The following is a 24412-nucleotide window of genomic DNA, read 5'->3' as shown; positions in this document are numbered from 1 at the left end:
TTCTCCCTTTCCTGTGTCCCCTCTCTCTCTCGTTCTCGTTACTGACTGGAGGATCAGACGCCTCTGGATGGTCAGACTGGGTTTGCTCTGGTACCGGTCAGCAGATATTGATGGACGTCTGCTGTGGTCGTATTAAGCTGGTGTTAATTATGACAGTATTGTAGTAATGAGGCTCAGGAGCTGAAGCGCAGGGCCTCTGCACAGGCTTTAGTCAGGGCTTAGCCAGACCGGCCTATTCCGTTCGTTCAGGCTGCTGAGAGCGGACAACTGTGTGCTCCTTTCAATTTTAGGAATTGCTGTGCCAGTGAGGACCGGTACCAGATCGCGCCGCATGTCTGCTTGTGTTTGAAGCGCCGGGATCGGCCTGCTGCAGCTGCCGCCTCCATCTGGGAGCCTGAAATCTGATCTGAAACGCTGGCAGGGAGGGCCGGCACACATGGCCTAGCGTTTCTGAGGTGGAGTTTGATGGAATTTGTTGTGTTGCGTGATGGGGACATATTGTGACTGTTTTGCATGTTGTGTTTGATCTCTCCATGCTCCGCCCACAAATGCATTCTGTCATGGCAACTGTTGCGAAGTTGGACAAAGGGGGCGGGGGCTGGAAGTTGCGCAGGTTGCGCCAGTGGTGGTACATGCAGCACCTCAACCTGCCTTATTTTAAAACTGTAAAACGATCAAATACAAAGTTCGGTTTGCTCACAGGGCGGAAAACTATTGTTTGATTTGTCCTTTAATAAAGGTTAAACCGTCAGTCTGACAACAGCTGCTAATGTTTAACTAGGAATGCACCGATCCAGCTTTTTCAGTTCCGATCCGATACAGATACGCAAACTTTGCATATCGGTCGATACCTGATACCAGTCCGATACCATGGTTGAATTAATATACTGTGTATATATACCATATACCTCACCATGTGGGAGAGACGTAAGGCATCAGGACTGACTTAAACATTACTTTACTAACTTAGTAAAAAAAAACAACAAAAAAACAACAAATTAACACACAGATATAAATGTATTCACTAAAATAATAAACATTGGTGGAACAAAATAAAATAAAAATTAAAATAAAAATGAATTAATAATTAAATATATAAAAATAATAAAAAATATATATATGTATATCTAAATTTAAAAAGATTGATTAGTGTTTGTGTGTTTGACAAAGTGACGCTCAGTTTTGACTGATACGTTATATATATACACACACACTATTATACTATTATACACTAGTATACTGTATGTGTATATACATACATGCATATATATAGTGTATATACAAATAAATAAATACATAAGTAAAGTGTGTGTATATATACATACACACTTTTTATTTATTTATATAAACACTTTATATATATATATATATATATATATATATAGTGTATGTGTGTATATATATAGTATGTATGTATATACACATACAGTATACTAGTGTATAATAGTGTGTGTGTGTGTGTGTGTATATATATATATATATATATATATATATATATATATATATAGTATGTATGTATGTATAAATAAAATGTCAGTCAAAACTGAATATAAGTAGCTAATAAATAAATTGCAAACATCTAACCCTTTAGTTCAGTCTCACACCAACCAATCAGGAGAGAGAAGCTGGTTAGCATTAGCTCAGTTAGCAGGATAACAGACCAATTTCTAGCCTGTCTGACAGGAAGCCCACTTATAAACGTCTAGAGGATCTGTAGCCACTCTCTAAGCTAGCCTTTACTCAGCTAGCTCAGCTACAGCTCCACCCAGTTGCCACCAGAGCTACTGCTGCTGACTGACTGCTGACCTCTGACACTAGCGCTGACCAAAAAAATGGCTGAGAGCGAAGCCGAGCGACTGATGTTGGGAAGAACAGAAAGGAGAACTGAGAGGCCGGTTCTGCTGGGTGAAATATACAGAATTACCGTTATCCCGTCCAACCTTAATGAGGAACCTTTTAAAAGTTCTTTACTAATTAAAGCTTCTTCAAAACGGTTCATATTTGAGTAAAAAATAAGTCCACTATGGCTTCGCTCTGAGAACGCTTCGTATTTTTTAATGAAATGTCATTTGAACCCCTGTGTCCAAACAGTGACCGTTAAAAACCAGGATATTGACTATTAAAATTAAATGCTTTAGCTGATCCTGAGGGTCACAAGACCCTGCAGTTCCTCTTGTAACTGCTAGGTGGCAGTACGCTCGTGCACGGCTCAAACGGCTCATGTAGTTGTATAATGTAGAAAAGTAACGTTTCTTGCAGGGGTAGCAAGTCCAGTTGTGCTCTCTCGAGCTCCGGCTGCTGATGGCAAGCAGCATGACCCTGGATTAGTCTGCTGGACCACCTTAGTCCCCCCGGAGTCTAGTGGCCTAGTGGTACGCCTTACCAAGTGTGCCAGGAAAGCTTAAGGTTGGCATTGGCGATCAGTAGCCTGATCGGTCCATCTCTTATAATTTCCACATGTCAGCAAAGATTGTAATGGAGTGTTTAAGGTAATATTCTAGAGCCCTGGTGTGTGTATGGGTGTGTGTGGGGTGCTGTTTTTGACCTTTAGGCCCTGAGAGTGCAGTTGGCTTTAGCCTCGTTGGGGAGGGAAAAGCACCAGTGTCCCTTTCCTCCCCAACTGCTAAGTGAGGGACAAGGCAAATGGGCTGTATCTCTACGGTTATATGCCCACCGACGAGGCAGAACTCCTGCTGGCCTTCAGTGGGTCAGCCCTGCCACTGTGCCATGCTCGGCATGTCTAAAATTAGGAGAAAATGGGCAAACGGTGAATTTTAAAAAGGTTACAAGCCTGTTTGCTAATTCACACGTTTCCTTGTTGCCTTTGTACTAAATATCATGGCCAGCCGTGATGTCCGATTTGTCCGATCAGCAGCAAATCACCACGAACACTGTCTATTACTGACCAAGTAACAGCCCAGGCGTGTGTGGCGTCCGACGAGTGCTTCTGCTATGCTAGGATAATGTTGCTAACAAACCGTATTAGTTGGTTACACACAATGACACACAAACAAGTGCTGAAACCGACTGGATGCACCTTATTTAAACAGTTGAGCTAAAATTCGGTCGGTGGTGTTATCGTCCACGTAACAATCCGCATTGTAGGACTGACTGGTCCACGTTCTAACCAGGCCGCAGTGAGCGGAGGGATACTACATGCTGGGCTGGGCTGGGCTGAAGTGGATCTAGTGATTGCTCCACCCTTCAGCTCTGTGGAGAAGTTTCGTTTTTGTGCTTATAGGATAAAGGATAAAGCACCATCCTTTAGGATCCGCGGAAGACGAGCGTCCAGCATTGCCCTGCGCACTTAGTACTCTCGGAAGACAGTAATCTTATGATATTTAAAGACTTTTTATATACCTTTTTAAAAATGACCTTTTATATATAAATATATATGAAATATATATATTTTATATTTTAAAGACTTTTATATGAAGAGACATATCCGATGTATCGTCCGACCGATGTATCGTCCGACCGATGTATCGTCCGACCTCTAGTAGCCTAGCATCTCTTTCTAAATGCAGGAAGCAAACTGGGGTCAGTGATAAATCATGGTAATTAGATTTTTCTCCAAACCATTCCTTTTAAAAGGTAAAAAATAATGATCACAAGCGAAATAATAATAATAATAATAATAATAAATATTCTTGTATTTACTATTTTATACTGTACTCAGATTGTATTTACGAAGCCCTTTTTTAAAAGTGCTAAGTACTTAAATTATGTGCGAGATGAAAATTTGACCTAGCAGCTGTAGCGGTTTGCCGTGTTAGCATCGTGAAGCTACTATTAGCAATCTCTTTATGACTCTGTGCTCCTCAGTCCGGGTAAAACGCTGGCGTTTAATCTCCATACTGCATAATTGACTTTAGATTCCAGCACCAGATGCTCAAATAAGGCTAGTCCATTAGAGTAACCTCAGATCAGGGTAGAGGCGCTCTGCTGAACACGACCGCAGTGAGGTGTCTCGGCGCGTACGGACGAGGGAGGTCATTATTCAGATACAGGAACGTCAGTAATACCTGGTTTAAATGGCCACTACACCCACAGTAAGGCAGACCTTCCAAATAGGTCCTCTTGGTCTCCGCTGACCATCGCAGAGATGGACTATATGAACTATGTGAGGCTCCTGTGCCCTCGCTGTCTTGCAGACGCAGTCTCTGAGCCGAGCTTCCTTTTAGCCCAAAGCTGCTTTTGGACCCTTCTGCCCTTGCAAAGCGGATTTCTCTGAGAAACACTGATTCATAAGAACGTGAGGATAAAGACGAGGCTGGCGCTGGACGCCGCAAAAATGCAGGGTTGCCATTTTAAACAAAACATGCTGATGGTCACATTAAAAAAAAAAAAGGCTGTATCGTGTTCTCGCTGGTGCTGCTGGCCTGTGCAGCCTGCGCTCCCTTTGCTCCCCTCAGCAATAGTGATGAATCACCTCGCTGTAGAGAAGCATCATCAGAATGCACCTAGACGAGACCTGCGTATCAGCACTGGCTGTTCCTGTTGGCTTAAGCCAGGTCCACCTCAGCTTTTCGTATTGCGAAAGCGACCTGAAGTTGACCTCTTTCACCTCACACACCACCGGAGAGCGCTAGCAGGGTTCAAAATCACTGATTTGGGATCAGACACCTGAGGTCAACCCAGAGGTTAACATCTTGGACGGTATTAGGTACTAAATATTCGTCCGTTCTTCCTGCAAAAGCCTTCTAGCCCCATGAGGTTCCTGGTAGAGATGCACCGATCCGATATTAGGAGCGGATATCGATCCCGATATTAACAAAATTAGCTGGATCGGGTATTGGATGAGGGTCGTGGGCACCTAAGGCTCAATTGAGGAGACTGGACTTGGATCAGAAGATGGATCTGCTGCTTACGTCTTGGCACCAGAGACCACAGGGCACAGTCTTTGACCATGAATGCCTTGGATGGTCAGATCTGTTGTGGACACCTCATCTAATGAATGCGCTCAGCTACTTCGCTTGTACTGCCAATAGAATAGGACTCGAGCTCTGAAGAAGTACTGCCAATAGAATAGGACTCGAGCTCTGAAGAAGAAGTACTGCCAATAGAATAGGACTCGAGCTCAGAAGAACTGCCAATAGAATAGGACTCGAGCTCAGAAGAAGCACTGCCAATAGAATAGGACTCGAGCTCAGAAGAAGCACTGCCAATAGAATAGGACTCGAGCTCCGAAGAACTGCCAATAGAATAGGACTCGAGCTCCGAAGAAGAAGCACTGCCAATAGAATAGGACTCGAGCTCCGAAGAACTGCCAATAGAATAGGACTCGAGCTCCGAAGAAGAAGCACTGCCAATAGAATAGGACTCGAGCTCCGAAGAAGAAGCACTGCCAATAGAATAGGACTCGAGCTCAGAAGAAGACGCACTGCCAATAGAATAGGACTCGAGCTCCGAAGAAGACGCACTGCCAATAGAATAGGACTCGAGCTCCGAAGAAGACGCACTGCCAATAGAATAGGACTCGAGCTCCGAAGAAGACGCACTGCCAATAGAATAGGACTCGAGCTCCGAAGAAGACGCACTGCCAATAGAATAGGACTCGAGCTCCGAAGAAGACGCACTGCCAATAGAATAGGACTCGAGCTCTGAAGAACTAGCACTGCCAATAGAATAGGACTCGAGCTCCGAAGAACTAGCACTGCCAATAGAATAGGACTCGAGCTCAAAATCTACTCAGTATCAGGCTGGTGGTGCTAATGTTCTGGCCTATGAGTGGTAGTTGAGCGTGAATCTTAAATAACAGACCACTTATGCAGTGTCTTGCTGTGAGTGGATGTGGATGTGGGTCGTGTACTGGGTGGTGCCGAAGCAGCGAACGCTCTCCAGCCTAGAGCAGGTATCTCCCGTCCCGCTGATGTAGAACGCTAGGTGGGTTTAACCTGGCTTTTTTTTATTATCATTGGTTTGTGATGGGCTGCTTTGTTGGAGTGGATTATTACGAGTTTAATAAAATTGGAGACACTGTGGCCTGAAAGCAAGACCGTATTATCCCCCTCTGTATTAGCAGGAAGTAACGAAGCGCTCGTCAGGACAGCATGAACCGATATCAGTGGCTGGGGCGGATTAACCTCCCTCCCCCTGTGCACAGCGACCTCTTTGCGTGATGATTGTTTCGTAATGACTGTGAGGCTCTGCTGTGAGGGTATGAAGCCTTGGATAATTTGCATTATGCAACTGAATGGCTCTGTATCCATCATCATCATCCTCATCATCATTGCCGGAGTTTAGAGACATCGAGGCCTTAATCTGACACGTCGCTCACGATCGCCGTACAATGTAGGCCATTTGGCTCCCCTTGCGTATTCAGGACATGCATTCAGGGCTCATTTGATGGTATCCGTGTTCGGGCGGCACAGTTTATCGTTTCTGCGGCGCTGTCGGATCTCTCGCGCCATGCTACGACTTTCTGCTCCTTGATATGAAAGGAAAATGCACTGTCTGCACTGCACTCTCATTTTCCATTAACCTACTCCAAATGTCAAATGTTTGTGGACACCCCACTAATGAATGCACTTTGCTACTTCGCTTGAAGTTGCACCCATTCATTGCTGACACAGATGTGCATATGCACACTTACTAGTCCTGTCTCTGTAAAGACGTAGTACTGCCAATACAATAGGACTCTCTGGAGCAGATCAACAAACATGAACCTATTGGCACCATGCTGCCTAATAATGCCAGGCGTGAGCTAGTAGAGGGGTATAAAGCCCCCCAGCATTGAGGAGCTGTGGAGTAGTGGAAGGACTGTGTTCTCTGGAATGATGATGGTGGTGGTGGTGGTGGTGGTGGAGCTCCATCCAGTACTTTTGGGATGTTTTATGGGGATGGGGTGGAGTGATGGTCATGGAACTTTCTTACTAACGCTCTGGTCACTGAATGGAGTCAATCAGATCCTCACAGCAATGCTCCTCCAAAATCTAATAGAAAGCCTTCCTCCCTGGACAGTAGAGACAGTTACTCCAACAGAAGCATGCCGGATACACTTTAAAAATAAATAATGAATGAACAGGTGTCCCAATACTTTTGTCCATGTAGTGTAACTACCAGAGCAGATTATAACTGCCCATTATGGTGTATTTTACTCTAATGCAGTGCTTTATTAATGACGTACCATGTTGGTTCATTGACGTCAGGTGAAAATTTCTATATATTTTTTTTAATATTGCAAAAAACATAAATATTGTCAGTTTTTATAATATCAGTCAGCCCTCATCCGTGATACTGAACAGATATTTGATCAGCTGCTGGGAGGAAGGGAAATAAGGGGCTTTGTATCCCACTTTTTGATTCTCAGTATAAATAAACAGGGTAAACCGGTACGCTGCCGCTAGCAGGCTACAGGACTCAGTGGTACTACAGAGGTTCGAGGCAGAGGTGTGCGCTGTTACTGTACTCGGTTATTAAAAATCACGATTCTTATTCTAATGGCTGCTGAGAATCTGACTTGAGGCTTGACTCGTAACATGTTGCGAGCGTTATTATTATTATTATTATTATTATTATGCTCATGATATTTTTGTAAGTAATGTCAGCTGTGCAGTGAACCATGGGGGTGTTATTTTTTTGTTTGAAGGGGGTGTTGGGGGGGGGGGGTGTATTTCCAGCTTTAAAACTCATGTAGCAGAGAAACTGTTTCACATTAAAATATAATACAATAGAAAATATATGATGAAATAATAGATATAATAAAAATATATAATTATATACTAGATCAAATATAAAATATGTAAAACAATATAATAGATATGATATATAATAGAAAAAATATATTTATATAATAAAATAGAAAATATATAATTATCTAATCATATAATACAATAGAAAATATATAATTATCTAATATATAATATAATAGTAAATATATAATAGAACAGAATATAATATAATGTAATACAATAGAAAATATATAATTATTTAAAAGATATAATATATAATATAACAGGAAATATGTAATATAATATAATAGAAAATATATAATTATATAATATAATACAATAGAAAATATATAATCATATAATATATGATATAGTATATAGTTATGTATTTTCTATTATATAATACAAAAGAAAAAATATAATTATATTATGGGTATAACATAATAGAAAAAATATAATTATATAATAGAAACAATATAATAAAAATACATAATTATATAATATATATATATATATATATAATATAATGGTATTGGAAATATGCAGATATGTTCATTTAGCTGTAAGAAAGCAAATAAGACTAATTTTAAAATGCAGCTGTTGTCTGATTTTTGTGGTTGCAGCAACAAAATGAATCAGATTCTCAGACATTGGTCAAATTAGTTTAATTAGGTTCTCCAGTAGAACCTCATTGTCTGTCCCGGCGCCCCAAAAAATCACAACACCTAGTATTTAAAATGATTTGATTAAAGCCCAGTCATTTGAGCCTGACCCTCTACACAACGCCCAGGCCCTCCTCGGCCACTTTACTCTACTGATAGGCTGCACCCAGATGCCTCGCCGACAGCGGTTTCTATGAAAGATGATAAACGAGCGGCCCTCAGAAGAGGCTGAGGGGTGTGTCTGGTGGTATGGTGTTAAATTTCGATACGCTTCTTCAGATTGGATTACTTGAAATCGCTGTGCCCGTAATGCCAGCCGGCCCACCAGCCCTGTAACTCTATGGGTGCTGTCCAGACTCTCTGGAGATAGCTGGGGTCTGGCAGGCTGAACTCGAGAAGCTCTCACTGGAGGTCACGTTTCCTTGGGTGTTTTTTTCAAGCAGGCAGATGTTGCCGGAGCCTGAATGCGCCACTCCCAGTGCATGCTGGGTGTCCCACTGGTGCCAGATGGATGCTCCTCTGTAACCTGAGACCGAGGAGGGCTGATGGAAGCATTGCTCGGCGTTTTCACAGACACACACCATTAACCACTAGAAAGCTTTCCGAGCGTTTACTCTCACTTTGTTCTTTTTTCAGTTTGGAAAAAAACCAAAGCGATGCTGATTGGCCATTAGAGCTCTGACTGGTGTTTTGAGTCATTTCCTTTTCACTTCCCTTCTCCCAGCATGTTTGATCTTAATGCTCCATTATTGATTAAGCTAGTGGCTGCAGATAGCTCCTCGTCTGTTCATGCAGATTCATTTAATTCAATAAATTTTTTCCTCCAAGTCTCTTAGATGGTCTGATTTATTGGTTATCAGAGTTTCTATGCATTTTATGTGGACCGGAGTTCTGTCTGGTTGATTTTGGTTCTCCTGTGGTCCATTTGTTCCATTCCGGCCTGTCTGAGCACCAATTTTCCTGCATAATTGTCTAAAGAAACGAACAGAGCCAGACGCTATTACGCCAGATGGTTGTGAAGATGGCTGGGCGATATAGTAAAAATATTGCCATATACATGTCCAGTCAAATGTATTTGTGTAGCTTTTTACAGCTGTTGTCGTCACAAAGCAGCTTTACATAATTAGTTATTAGTAAAAGACAGAAAAAAAGAAATAACATAAGAAGACATGAAGCATCCAAGACCCCCCAGTGAGCCCCAACAGCGACAGTGGCAAGGAGAACCTCCCTCAGAGCTGGAGGAAGAAACCTTGGGAGGAACCAAGACTCACAAGGAGACCCGACCCGTCCTCTATTTATTAATTATTGATAATAGTGACACTGAACACTGATGTACCTGGGATGTGTATATCTATTATGATTATGATCAGAGCAGTTCAACAGTATAGATGGTTTGGTAACTTTTTATCAATAATTAATAAATAGTTCTGATCAGAGGAGGACGGGTCGGGTCCCTCTTTGAGTCTTGGTTCCTCCCAAGGTTTCTTCCTCCAGCTCTGAGGGAGGTTTTCTTTGCCACTGTCGCCGTTGGGGCTCACTGGGGGTCTTTGATCCTTTATTTCGTCTTACGTTATTGCTTTTTTGTCTCTGTCTTTTACTAATGACTAATTATGTAAAGCTGCTTTGTGACGACAACAGCTGTAAAAGTGCTGTACAAATAAATGTGACTTGACGTGTATTTGGCAATATTGAAAAATAAAAAAACATTATTTTTTATATAAATGATCAATTATTTATAAATATAATATAATTGTTTTTTAAACTTAAAGAAATAATAATCAGCTGATTAATGGAGGAAATAATCAGCAGATTAATCCATTATAATCCTCAATTATATCAAACACGTCAAGATATGCTGCTGATACAAAAGGAAAAAAAAAATCCATGACCCGTCTACCAGAGGCAGCTCCAATCTGCCCAATATCGTTTATATTACTCCAGTCTTGGATGCATGAAGTGCATTTATTAATATTATATTATTAATATATATATATATATATGCGCACACACTACTGTTAAAATTATTATGTATAGAAGTATAAAGTATTATTATTTTTTTGTAATATTGCCATATACATCCCAGGTACATCAGTGTTCCCCCCCCGTCCCCCCCAGTATTGTGCATCAGAAGTGCTCCAAGGAAGGACAACTGTTGACAGGAGCTCATTGAGCTCCATCTGCTGCCAATGTCTTGGTTCCAGACATCGCAGGACACCTTCAGAGGTCTTGCAGAGTCCGTGGTTTGACGGGTCTGAGCCGTTTTGACCGTATGAACAATGTTAGACAGGTGGTTTTAATGATATGGCTGATTGGTGTATGTACACTACTCAATAGTCCAGTGGCATTTCCCCCCTCGTTACTGGACCTTAGTTACTGGACCTGAACGGGTTAAGTGCGTCGTCTTCGGGACGCGAGAGCAATCCGCCTGCTCAGGCGACTTCCTGGTAAATGTGTTTACAGAAACGGACCATCACTTCTCTCATCACAGCGGGGGGTGTGGGGTGTGTGTGTGTGTGTGTGTGTGGGGGGGGGTGGTTCCTCTAAGCTGCTTCAGATGAAGATTTAGGTTCTTAATGCAACATGATGGCTCAGCTGGTAGACGGTTATGTCATGTGCCTCGCGCAGCCCCTAATCTCCGCTGCACGCTCGTGGCTTTTGGAAGCCTTTAAGTGATTTTTCTTCTTATTTAAGCTTCGAAATGTCACTTAGAGCCGCCCAACCCAAAGCTGGAGGGTTGTTGTGCTTAGTCGGCAGTGTGAGCTCGTCACGATTCGCTGTAGGGTCCGGAGGGGTCTACCTTTTTTCGTATCTATTGCTTATTAGATAGGGGTGCTTATTGGATGTATCTATGGACAGCTGTGGTTCACCTTATTACTGTTGTACCGCCCAACCCTGGTTTAGCTTTCAGTTTGAATTCCTCTACATTACTGGTCAAAAGTTTAAGAACAACCTAATTTTGCTCAGTTCTCCACTGGCATCGCTCCACCTGCAGTCAAACCCTGAGCCCACGTCCAAGCTACAAGGTGTCTTCTGATGCTGAGCTCTTCCCGTACTGGAGTCTTCTGATGGTGTAGGAGGGTGTCCTCCTCACCACACTCTGAACAGTAGACCTCTGTCCTGTCTGCTCCAGGTGAAGCCAGAGTTAGAAAGGTGCATCAATGGTTACCTACCTACCTCTACCTCTGACCTCTATACAGATAAGCTTCATTTACTTGCGTTGTTCGGTTTGTAGGTTGGGTCTATCAAGGTCCCTGGACTAGACAGGGCTTAAGGGACATTAACACACTTAACATTGGAAACACCGTAATGTTCTGAAACTTTTGACTGGTAGCATAAATTCACCCTAATGTTGTTGTTTTTTTTTCTGCTTTTGTCTTTCAGGAGCCGATTAAGTCCAGAGCACCGCAGCTTCACCTGGAGTACAGGTTTTATAAGCAGCTGGGAAGCTCAGGTGAGCATGAAGGTCAGAGGTTCTCTGCTTTCCTTGGCCGCAGTACATCTGTTCTCCTGAGTGCTGTGAGAACCACGGGGGCGGCGGGTTCTGATGTTTTTGATGTGGCGGGTCTCCTCTCTGCTGAGAGCCGGCGGAGGAAGGGCTCGGGTTTTTGCGGGTTGCAGTTCAGCTGGGTTCAGATATAAGCCGTAAGCCCAGACCCGGCCGACTGCCTGAGCCTCGCGGAGCTCCTGAGTCCACACTCCAGTCCGGTGACCTAAACGTACGGACGTACGGACCTTCAGCGCAGGAAAGACGGAGGGCGCTTGCTCGGGGACCAGTTCAGCTAGTAGACACGTTCATGCGTACTCAAGTCTGAAATATCTGAGATGGCGCCGTTCTCCTATTGGTGGAGTTCTGGCTGTGTTCTTATTGGTGGATCTGTGCTATTCTGCTTCCTATTGGTGGATTTTTTTTTTTTTTTTGGAACTGTGCTGTTCTACTGCTAGTGAAGTCCTAAATGTGCTGTTTTCTTGCTTAATGGATTTTTAGCTGTGCTATTCTCCTATTGGTGGATTTTTGGCTATGCCATTCTCCTTACTATTGGTGGAGTTTAGCCGTTTCTTCTAATTACTGGTTCATAATTTATTAATTCATTTATTTACTGGTCTCCTACTCGTTGCTGGAGCTGTAGCTAAGGTCTGTCTCCTCCTTCCCTCGTTGCTGGAGCTGGAGCTGAGGCCGGTCTCCTTCCCTCGTCGCTGGAGCTGTAGCTGAGGCCGGTCTCCTTCCCTCGTTGCTGGAGCTGTAGCTGAGGCCGGTCTCCTTCCCTTGTCGCTGGAGCTGTAGCTGAGGCCGGTCTCCTCCTTCCCTCGTTGCTGGAGCTGTAGCTGGGGCCGGTCTCCTCCTTCCCTCGTTGCTGGAGCTGTAGCTGGGGCCGGGCTCCTCCTTCCCTCGTCGCTGGAGCTGGAGCTGGGGCCGGGCTCCTCCTTCCCTCGTCGCTGGAGCTGGAGCTGGGGCCGGGCTCCTCCTTCCCTCGTCGCTGGAGCTGGGGCTGGGGCCGGTCTCCTCTCCTCCTTCCCTCGTCGCTGGAGCTGGGGCCGGTCTCCTCCTTCCCTCGTCGCTGGAGCTGGAGCTGGGGCCGGTCTCCTCTCCTCCTTCCCTCGTCGCTGGAGCTGGGGCCGGTCTCCTCCTTCCCTCGTCGCTGGAGCTGGGGCCGGTCTCCTCCTTCCCTCGTCGCTGGAGCTGGGGCCGGTCTCCTCCTTCCCTCGTCGCTGGAGCTGGAGCTGGGGCCGGTCTCCTCCTTCCCTCGTCGCTGGAGCTGGAGCTGGGGCCGGTCTCCTCCTTCCCTCGTCGCTGGAGCTGGAGCTGAGGCCGGTCTCCTCCTTCCCTCGTTGCTGGAGCTGGAGCTGAGGCCGGTCTCCTTCCCTCGTCGCTGGAGCTGGAGCTGAGGCCGGTCTCCTTCCCTCGTCGCTGGAGCTGGAGCTGGGGCCGGTCTCCTTCCCTCGTCGCTGGAGCTGGAGCTGGGGCCGGTCTCCTCCTTCCCTCGTCGCTGGAGCTGGAGCTGGGGCCGGTCTCCTCCTTCCCTCGTCGCTGGAGCTGGAGCTGGGGCCGGTCTCCTCCTTCCCTCGTCGCTGGAGCTGGAGCTGGGGCCGGTCTCCTCCTTCCCTCGTCGCTGGAGCTGAGGCCGGTCTCCTCCTTCCCTCGTCGCTGGAGCTGGAGCTGGGGCCGGTCTCCTCTCCTCCTTCCCTCGTCGCTGGAGCTGGGGCCGGTCTCCTCTCCTCCTTCCCTCGTCGCTGGAGCTGGGGCCGGTCTCCTCCTTCCCTCGTCGCTGGAGCTGGGGCCGGTCTCCTCCCCTCGTTGCTGGAGCTGGAGCTGAGGCCGGTCTCCTCGCCTCGTTGCTGGAGCTGTAGCTGGGGCCGGTCTCCTCCTTCCCTCGTTGCTGGAGCTGTAGCTGGGGCCGGTTTCCTCTCCTTGTCGCTGGAGTTGTAGCTGAGGCCGGTCTCCTTCCCTCGTCGCTGGAGCTGTAGCTGAGGCCGGTCTCCTTCCCTCGTTGCTGGAGCTGTAGCTGGGGCCGGTCTCCTCCTGGTTATTAATCAGATTATTATGGGGTATAATATGATAAAGTGAGACTCTGCTCACAGTTAAAAGTTCACAGCTGAGAATCCACCAATAGCTGTGCTGTTCTGCTACACACCGCTTCATAAGGCAGCACAGCCGCTGCTTATTCACCATGGAATATTTCCCAGTACGTTTGATCAGAAAGATCTGTGCTTTGTGAATGAGCTCATGCCGGGTGATCCTGGGGGGCCGGGTGGCTGGTAAAGCAGGTGGAACAGCTGGCCTGGCTGAATGAAATTGCCATGCATGTTTCAGGGCCAGGAGGCTGATCTTTGATCCTTTTTAAGCCCTTAAATGAAAAGGATGAACAGCTTGGTCAAAGCCTGAGTGCTCACGTCCATTTGATCAGTGGACTGGAAGGTTGACTTTCAAGAATTGAGACACACACACACACACACACACACACACACACACACACACACTTATTTTTATGCAGTGTCAGGACACGGGGATCATACATACTCTGTGTGTGTATTACCAAAATGCAGGATGGCATATATTAATTTATTTATGCATGTAAAAAAATTGTTGTATAATGTCCCATATGTATTTTATTCATTTATCTGTTCAGGCCACTTAAGTCATCAGATTTGTTTGCATTACAAATGACACTATGATATTTGGTGGTGTCATATTTTATTTTAAAAGGCTGATCCCTCAAAATCAATTCATTTAATCACAAAAATGAAAAATGCACAGTCACAGATTTTTAAGTATCTACTGATACCGAGTACCGATACCAACTCTGACTTAAATACTCGGCTCTAAATCCTGATATTTATAGAGTTCCACTTTCAATAGGCTGTACTTTTTTTATATTTGATCCCAAATCAGATCTAATAAGCTTGATAGAGCAGCATTTACTGGTTGAGGATCTGCACATTCGAAAAGTTTCAGAGCTGAAAAAATAATAAAAATGGCCACAATGCAGAAACAGGAGCAGGTAAGGAAGCAGAATCTGGCTCAGCTTCACCAAACAGCTTTTAACTGCTGTTTAATCCACATTTCAGAGCCATGAGAAAAAAATACGCCAGTTTAGAGACAAACAGAGCAGCAGTTTCACCTTCAGGTTCACGTCTCTACTAGTTACTAAAACTACTAAACTTCAGTGTTTCCTTTAAACAAGCTGCTGAAACTCAACTCAACTTAACCAACAATAAACACCACATGCAGACAGAAAATGCTGAGAGTGCATTAAACGTCTGTTTATGATAATAACTATTTATGATTTTACTGGTTGTTTAAATGTTTGGTTTTATAATAAAATACGCAAATAAAAATGTTCTATGTAATAAAAAAAATGTAGGGCATCAGTAAAGCTTCATGGTATCGATGCTCTCTATTGCCGATACGATACTGTGTGTAAGTGCCAGTATCAGGGCCGATACCGATACAGTATTGATGCAAAACTAGAAAGAACCTAAACCTTCTAAAGCTTTTGTTTAATAATAACGATAAAGATAAATAGGCCCTTATTTTTAGTAGCTTAGGTCAGATTGTGAATGAGGGAGAAAGCCTCTTATACATTCTTAGGGAATTGGAGATATAGGGGAGTGTAAGATACGGGTGGGCGATATGGTAAAAATCCTATATCATGATATTTATAGACTAAAAACATCATCAATAGCAACAAATTGTTATAAACTACTATTCAGATCCTCAATTTCTACTCATCTGCTGCTCTTTACCTAATTAATCCAGTCTAATCACACTGTTAGTAATGAAACCTGCAGCTGATCAGTGTTTATATCCAGTTATTGTCCATCACAATAACATAAATTCATCATGATACGATAAAATATTGTCATATTGCCCAGCTCTACGATTTTAAGGTGAGAGAAACTATAAATTTTTTTTATGTTTTTATTTAATTTGTTGATTATATTACTTAATTATGTTAAGTTTTTGGATATCCCAGTAAACACTGCTGGGTCAACTGGGAGAAATGGAAATTCAATCGGCATCCACCCAAGTACTGACTAGACAAGGTCCTCCTTCGGAAGAAGGATAATACATACACACAAAATATTATTATTATTATTATTATTATTACTGAAGAAAAAACCCACCCATGGGCACTCTGATGCCCGGAAGGACCAGGATAAAGTGCTGTGGAAAGTGGAGCTTTGCTGCTCGTTCCTCAATAAAGACCTTCCCCGCTGTAAAGCATGGGGGTGGTAGCAGCATGCTTTGGAGATGATCGTCCTCAAGGAGTTGTATCTCGGCAAATATGGCAAGGCCAGCTTCTTTTACCCTGCTAAAACCCTGAAGCTTGGGAGAACCTTCAGCTTTCTGCAGGGCAGAAATCAACACATTGGTGAACACAGGAATCTGTGACACTGTTTGTGGTCCACATGCGTCACCCGACCGGCCTGAACGGCCTGGGGCAGGTCTGCACGAAGAGTGGGTGCAAATGTCTTCCATGCAGTGAGTGCAGAGCATGCAGAAACCCGTCCCTCAAGCGTGGCTCTACCAAGTGCTTGTAATCAACTCGGATGACTTTTAAAGAGTCTATCCACCCCGTTTCCCTCAGGATTACTGCAGGATCATGCCGGGATGGTCAGAAACGGTCACATGCACACAACCACACACTCTCTGATCGAGCCCTGGAGCTCTTCTGTGGCCTGTTCTGTGGGGAGGGGGGGAAGGGGAGGGGGGATGTAGCTGTGTGGCAGTGATCTCATTGACAGGGCGGACGAGGATGAGGAAGCCTGCCAGCTCGCTGGTGCCAGAGCGGCAGCTCTCCGAGCGAGAGAGTGAGTGAGTGAGTGCAGGGCTGTCCTGCAGTATTTATAGACACTGCTCCTCTCAGCCAGGCTGCCATTATCGAATATCCACCTCAAAGGCATGTCGCTGGAGCTCCTCCCGAGGAGCATGCCTCAGACGCAGATGCCACAGTGGCAAACAGGGAACCCTGCTGGGAGTCTTATTGTTCTGGTTAAGGTGTTTGTGGTAACGGGGCTCTTCTACACTGCACCTAGACACCTAATAGGAGTTGTAAATACTGTTCTTGGAGCTGGATAAGCATCTGTAGCGTTCCACAGGCTTGTTTTTGCCTGATCTTGCCACTAGGTCCTGCTAAGGCCAGCTACAGTATGCTTGGGGAACGTGGAAGAAAGTGTGGAGTCTTTAAAGGGTTGAGTTTAAATGATATAAGGTGGTGGTCCAGGCTGGCCTTTCTATCGTCAGTAGTTGTAGGATGCTAAACTATAAATATAAAAAATATATATAATAAATAATATATATAAATATAAAAAATAATGAATAAATATAATGAAGTTTTTCCATATGTTCTCAGATTAGGGTGCTACTGTTTTGCTGGGGAATTATCTATTTATTTATGAATGATTTTTTTTAATGCATAAAAATATAAAAGTGATTAAATTGAAGCTCTGACTTTTTTGTAGTGTGGGTCTGGCATGACCTGCTCGGAGGTCTGTAGTTCAAAAAAATTTCTTTATTATTTCTTTTGCTCATGGGCTCGCTCTACTGTTATTTATATTTATATATATATATATATATATATATATATATATATATATATATATATATATATATATATATATATATATATATATTATTAAAAAGGGGGACCAAATATTGATGCTGTGGATTTAGAGTGGGGTGTCCTAAAAGCTTGTCAAGGTGTCAATCAGTGTGTAGATGTCCCAATACTTTTGTCCATGTCATGTATTTACATGTTCTGATTTGAAAATCAAGGCTGTGGAAGTCTTTAGCATGAGTGACGGCAGTCCGTAGCCTTCTGCGCTGAAGCCTGTGGTGGTGGAGCTGGTGGTGGAGCTGGTGGTGGTGGTGGAGGTGGGTTGAGGAAGAAAGCATTCTTTCAGTTCGGCAGTTTACGTGACGGGCAGACACCGCCAGCTCACTGTTTACAGGGAGTAACTCGTTTAGAAAGAGAACAAAACGCGAAAGCAGGGCTGCAGTTTTCAACGCGAGTGCGGTTACAGCGCAGTGATCTTCAGCGACACCAATAACACACCCACATGTCTGATTTCATCAAAGCCTGCAGTAGATGGAGGAGAGATGGTGGGATCAAATGAGCAAAATCTACTGCACATGTGATCACACCATGTGGGAGAGACTGGGGTTCGATTCCCAGTCTGCGCTACACTAATAAGAGTCCTTGGGCAAGACTCAGAATCAGAATCAGAATCAGAATCTCTTTATTTCACCAAGTATGTTACCCATACAAGGAATTTGTCTTGGTGAGAGCAACACGTATGACAAGTAACAAAGAAACACAGAACACAGTCTTAAACTAAAGGAAAATTACACTAAACAATAAATAGGGTAGGGGATAAATTAAAAAAAGTAGAAAGTACTAAAGGTAATAAAGGTAATAAAGAGCTGAAAGATGTATTTACAGAAAAGAAAAAGACTCCTATCACTGCATTGGCCCACCTCTGTAATACCAGTAACCTAGTAAGTCGCTCTGGGTAAGAGCCTCAGTTAAATGGTGTGTGTGTGTGTGTGTGTGTATATATATATATAGTGTGTGTGTGTGTGTGTGTGTGTGTGTGTATTATTTACATATTTTCCCTCATTTAACTTCTAAACATTAGTTTTCTTCTCCTGGAAAGCTGCCGGGTTCGAGACGACAATAAAACGTACCCACTAAGCTCCGCGCCGTTAGAACTAGTTAGTCTGGTACAGCTCGTTTTAATGAGAGCTGTCGCCTACGTGCTGTGGAGGAGCAGCGTCTTGCTGCAGTGTGTATGGGGACACCTGTTCAATCGGCGTATATCTTGCTTTGGAGTTGGAGTGACCGAGTTAGCTAATGCTAACCAGCTTGTCTTCTCTGTCCTGATTCAGAGCAGGTTAGCGTTAGCAGATTAATATCAACACTTATTAAATGACAGATAAAATTAAATTGTGTTATTATTATTACTATTATTATTATTACTATTATTACTATTATTATTGTTATTATTATTATTATTATTATTATTACTATTCTTATTATTTGTGGTTAAATCTGCAGTTTAAGGTGATAAAGAAGCCACGAAAATGCAGAACCGTTCTCGCTACTTGTGCAACCTGCTGCCCCCGGCCCCGGTAACCCTGACCCGACTGTGTACTTTTGTCGGTTTGCTCTGCAAACACGCGTGACGTGATGATCACCAGCGCAGCCAGCGGAGCTACAGTACACAGCTTGTATGTCCCGGTGTGAATTATTAAGGCTGGAGTCCTCCCAGTCTTCTCAGCCAGCCTTCATTCTCTCCTCTCCCTCTCCCCTCCCCGGCCTCTCCCTCTCTCTCTCCCTCTCCTCTCCCTCTCCTCTCCCCGGCCTCTCCCTCTCCCTCTCCCTCTCCCTCTCCATCTCCCTCTCCTCTCCCTGGCCTCTCCCTCTCCTCTCCATCTCCATCTCCCTCTCCTCTCCCTGGCCTCTCCCTCTCCCTCTCCCTCTCCTCTCCATCTCCATCTCCCTCTCCTCTCCCTGGCCTCTCCTTCTCCTCTCCATCTCCATCTCCCTCTCCTCTCCCCGGCCTCTCCCTCTCCTCTCCATCTCCATCTCCCTCTCCTCTCCCTGGCCTCTCCTTCTCCTCTCCATCTCCATCTCCCTCTCCTCTCCCTGGCCTCTCCTTCTCCTCTCCATCTCCATCTCCCTCTCCTCTCCCTGGCCTCTCCTTCTCCTCTCCATCTCCATCTCCCTCTCCTCTCCCCGGCCTCTCCCTCTCCTCTCCATCTCCCTCTCCTCTCCCTGGCCTCTCCCTCTCCTCTCCATCTCCCTCTCCTCTCCCTGGCCTCTCCCTCTCCTCTCCATCTCCCTCTCCTCTCCATGGCCTCTCCCTCTCCTCTCCATCTCCCTCTCCTCTCCATCTCCCTCTCCCTCTCCCTCTCCTCTCCCTCTCCTCTCCATCTCCCTCTCCCTCTCCTCTCCCCGGCCTCTCACTCTCCTCCCCGGCCTCTCCCTCTCTCTCTCCCTCCCCGGCCTCTCCCTCTCTCTCTCCCTCCCCGGCCTCTCCCTCTCCCTCTCCCCGGCCTCTCCCTCTCCCCGGCCTCTCCATCTCCCTCTCCCCGGCCTCTCCCTCTCCCTCTCCCTCTCCATCTCCATCTCCCTCTCCTCTCCCCGGCCTCTCCCTCTCCTCTCCATCTCCATCTCCCTCTCCTCTCCCCGGCCTCTCCCTCTCCTCTCCATCTCCATCTCCCTCTCCTCTCCCCGGCCTCTCCCTCTCCTCTCCATCTCCATCTCCCTCTCCTCTCCCCGGCCTCTCCCTCTCCTCTCCATCTCCATCTCCCTCTCCTCTCCCCGGCCTCTCCCTCTCCTCTCCATCTCCTCTCCATCTCCCTCTCCCTCTCCTCTCCCTCTCCCTCTCCTCTCCATCTCCCTCTCCCTCTCCTCTCCCCGGCCTCTCACTCTCCTCCCCGGCCTCTCCCTCTCCCTCTCCCTCCCCGGCCTCTCCCTCTCCCTCTCCCTCCCCGGCCTCTCCCTCTCCCTCTCCCTCTCCCCGGCCTCTCCCTCTCCCTCTCCTCTCCATCTCCATCTCCCTCTCCTCTCCCTGGCCTCTCCCTCTCCTCTCCATCTCCATCTCCCTCTCCTCTCCCCGGCCTCTCCCTCTCCTCTCCATCTCCATCTCCCTCTCCTCTCCCCGGCCTCTCCCTCTCCTCTCCATCTCCCTCTCCTCTCCCTGGCCTCTCCCTCTCCTCTCCATCTCCCTCTCCCTCTCCTCTCCCCGGCCTCTCCCTCTCCTCTCCCTCTCCCTCTCCCCGGCCTCTCCCTCTCCCTCTCCTCTCCATCTCCATCTCCCTCTCCTCTCCCCGGCCTCTCCCTCTCCTCTCCATCTCCATCTCCCTCTCCTCTCCCCGGCCTCTCCCTCTCCTCTCCATCTCCCTCTCCTCTCCCTGGCCTCTCCCTCTCCTCTCCATCTCCCTCTCCCTCTCCCCGGCCTCTCCCTCTCCCTCTCCTCTCCATCTCCATCTCCCTCTCCTCTCCCTGGCCTCTCCCTCTCCTCTCCATCTCCATCTCCCTCTCCTCTCCCCGGCCTCTCCCTCTCCTCTCCATCTCCCTCTCCTCTCCCTGGCCTCTCCCTCTCCTCTCCATCTCCCTCTCCCTCTCCCCGGCCTCTCCCTCTCCCTCTCCTCTCCATCTCCATCTCCCTCTCCTCTCCCTGGCCTCTCCCTCTCCTCTCCATCTCCATCTCCCTCTCCTCTCCCTGGCCTCTCCCTCTCCTCTCCATCTCCCTCTCCTCTCCCTGGCCTCTCCCTCTCCTCTCCATCTCCATCTCCCTCTCCTCTCCCCGGCCTCTCCCTCTCCTCCCCGGCCTCTCCCTCTCCCTCTCCTCCCCGGCCTCTCCCTCTCCCTCTCCTCCCCGGCCTCTCTCTCTCCCTCTCCCTCGCCTCTCCCTCTCCCTCTCCCTCGCCTCTCCATCTCCCTCTCCTCTCCCCGGCCTCTCCCTCTCCCTCTCCTCCCCGGCCTCTCCCTCTCTCTCCCTCCCCGGCCTCTCCCTCTCCCTCCCCGGCCTCTCCCTCTCCCTCTCCCTCCCCGGCCTCTCCCTCTCCCTCTCCTCTCCCCGGCCTCTCCCTCTCCCTCTCCTCTCCCCGGCCTCTCCCTCTCCCTCTCCTCTCCCCGGCCTCTCCCTCTCCCTCTCCTCTCCCCGGCCTCTCCCTCTCCCTCTCCCTCTCCCCTCCCCGGCCTCTCCCTCTCCCTCTCCCCTCCCCGGCCTCTCCCTCTCCCTCTCCCCTCCCCGGCCTCTCCCTCTCCCTCTCCCTCCCCGGCCTCTCCCTCTCCCTCTCCTCTCCCCGGCCTCTCCCTCTCCCTCTCCTCTCCCCGGCCTCTCCCTCTCCCTCTCCTCCCCGGCCTCTCCCTCTCCCTCTCCCTCCCCGGCCTCTCCCTCTCCCTCTCCTCTCCCCGGCCTCTCCCTCTCCCTCTCCTCTCCCCGGCCTCTCCCTCTCCCTCTCCTCCCCGGCCTCTCCCTCTCCCTCTCCTCTCCTCCTCTCCTCAGCTCAGTGCTACAGTGGAAATCAGCTCGGCCTGAATGTTTAATGGCTGTTTAGCTGCGATGCTGATGGAGGCCGGGTGTGTGGCGTTGCTGATGGAGGCCGGGTGTGTGGCGGTGCTGATGGAGGCCCCAGCAGAGCGGGTCTGTGCTGTAGATGGGCGGCAGGATTTTAGTAGAGTGCTTTCTGAATCCTGACCTTTCACAAAGTTATGAGGTCACAACGCGGTCAGGAAAATCCTCTGCAGTCTGTGTGGATGTTACGAGGTGCTTAACCTCAGATCGCTCTCTCTCTCTCTCTCTCTCTCTCTCTCTCTGTCTCTCTCTCTCTCTCTCTCTCTCTCTCTCGCAGGATAAACACCACAGCACAGGCCGTGTTCAGTGCACCCTGATGCTGTCTTAAATGCACAGGGACGGTAGAGCGCGTTTGACCGTGTACTAGATAGAAATAGAAAATTGACACATCAGACACGTCATAATTATGAGGAACCGCCTATGAGGAACCTAGTTAATAGCAGCGCTGCAACTAACTATTATTTTAATAATCGATTCATCGGTCGATTATTTTTCCGATTAATCAATGAACCTGGTTTATTTATCGAGTCTCATAATTCGTGCAACACAACGAATCGATAAGGAAATCCGCTGCCAACCCCTTTAATAATCAATTATTATCGATTTAATCGATTCATTGTTGCAGCCCTAGTTAATAGTGCCATTAATAAATGGACATGGACCAGAAAAGGTCAGAGTTGTGACTGAAAAGGCTAAAGGTTGTGGTTGAGAAAGTGTTCGAGGAAGTGTTAAGGTGGCTCAGTGTGAGGCGGTGGTTTTTGTGTGTGTGTGTGTGTGTGTGTGTGTGTGTGTGTGTGTGTGTGTGTGTGTGTGTGTGTGTGTGTGTGTGTGTCTTTGCACAGACACCACTTACAGGTTTTGATGAGTCAGTTTCCTGGTTGCTGATGCCACGAGCCCGTCACTCATCACTGTTATTACTGAGTGACCCAGGCAGGTCAAAGTGTAGGCGTGTGTGTGTGTGCTTGCACCTCCTCCCCGTGGGAATGACATGGGTCTGATCAGGTAAATCCCTCTTTAATCCCCACAGTGCCTTGCGCTCTCTCTCTCTCTCTCTCTCTCTCTCTCTCTCTCTCTCTGTGTGTGTGTGTGTGTATGTGTGTGTGTGTGTGTGTGTGTGTGTGTGTGAGTGAGATTGCTGCAGCTCTCTCTACTCCTCTCCAGAGATCAGGAATGATATGAGAAACACTTTGTTTGGTGATGGAGCGCTTTGCCGAGCGAGGAGCTTCTGGCCTGAGTGACCGCTTGGCTTGGATATTGCTCCGATATCGGTCCAGTTTCCCTGTGAACGAAGCTTTAGACCAGTCGAACATTCACACGTTTACAAATGTCCACCATTAATAACACAACTAAACCTCAGGGATCCACGAAAACCTGTATACACAACGGTCAGGACCCCACAGGACTGACCACCATAGAGCAGGTAGGTAGGATTTGGGTGGTGGGTCCGTGTCGCTGCAGGGCTGAGAATGACCCACCACATAAATCCTACCTACCTGCTCTGTGGTGGTCAGTTCTGTGGGGTCCTGACTGTTGAAGATCAGGGTATATAGATGGACTACAGTCTGTGCTCCCATATATGGTCAGTGGAGCAGATATGAATGGACTGTGGGTGTAGAAGCAAGGAGGTGGTGTTAATGACGTGGCTGGTCGTAGGTTTTCACATGGTCCGGACCGAGGTTGATCGGATCCGGTTGGTTTTGTCGTCACGTTGCAGTTTGCACCATCATCTACATGGGTTGCATCTCCCTGTACGTCACGTTGATTGGTTTGTGGAGGGGTGTGTGTGTCTGACGTTGGGGTGTTAATTGGGTGGGTCGCCGTCCCTGGAAAGAATTAATGAACCGATTGAGTTGGTTGGCAATATTACTGCATCAGAACCAGCAGCACCAACTTTAAGTAGAACTCCAGACTAGGTCCAGACTGGTTTGTGTGTGTGTGTGTGTGTGTAAGTAACAGTTTTCTTCTGTTTGCTTCCTACAGAGGGGATTCCTCAGGTCTTTTACTTTGGGCCATGTGGGAAGTACAACGCCATGGTTCTGGAGCTGCTGGGGCCCAGTCTAGAGGACCTGTTCGATCTCTGCGACCGCTCCTTCTCCCTCAAGACCGTCCTCATGATAGCCATACAGCTGGTGAGTCTACTGTGGGCTACAGGGTGTTTCTGCCCATAGTTCACTCACAAACACCTCCTCAAACTGTTGCCAGGTTGGACAATCAGACAAGCTTTAACAAAAATCCCCTTGAAATGAAGGAGGTTAAAGTCACTACATGCGTTGACCGCTGTTACAGGTCAGTGTAATCTGTGTATTCTGACTGTTAATGTGTTCATTTAGCCAGTTCACGTAAAGGAGGGAAAACAGCAAGTGAGCACAGCTTATGGAGTGAAATTCAGGCTTGGCGAAAATTATATATTTATTATTTTATTTAATATACATGTTTTTCTTCAGTCTGCTTTAAATAACAATTAAAAAAATAATAATAAAAATTTTCTTT

The 24412-nt window shown here is 46.9% G+C and overlaps 1 protein-coding gene across 2 annotated transcripts in view; it reads left to right on the top strand.

Annotated features, from left to right (window-relative positions):
• Positions 1-24412, top strand: part of csnk1g2b (casein kinase 1, gamma 2b) — a 52346-nt gene that overhangs the window by 14996 nt on the left and 12938 nt on the right. For both annotated transcript variants that reach the window (XM_072681325.1, XM_072681324.1), the window contains exons 3-4: positions 11717-11786; positions 23903-24051. In XM_072681325.1, coding sequence (XP_072537426.1) covers positions 11717-11786; positions 23903-24051 — 219 coding nt within the window. The remainder of the gene's footprint in view (positions 1-11716; positions 11787-23902; positions 24052-24412) is intronic.

The sequence above is a fragment of the Salminus brasiliensis genome, chromosome 6 (genome assembly GCF_030463535.1).
Source record: "Salminus brasiliensis chromosome 6, fSalBra1.hap2, whole genome shotgun sequence".
Classification (NCBI taxonomy): Eukaryota; Metazoa; Chordata; class Actinopteri; order Characiformes; family Bryconidae; genus Salminus; species Salminus brasiliensis.
Note: the sequence above shows the minus strand (reverse complement) of the source record. Positions and strands in the feature narration are given on the sequence as shown.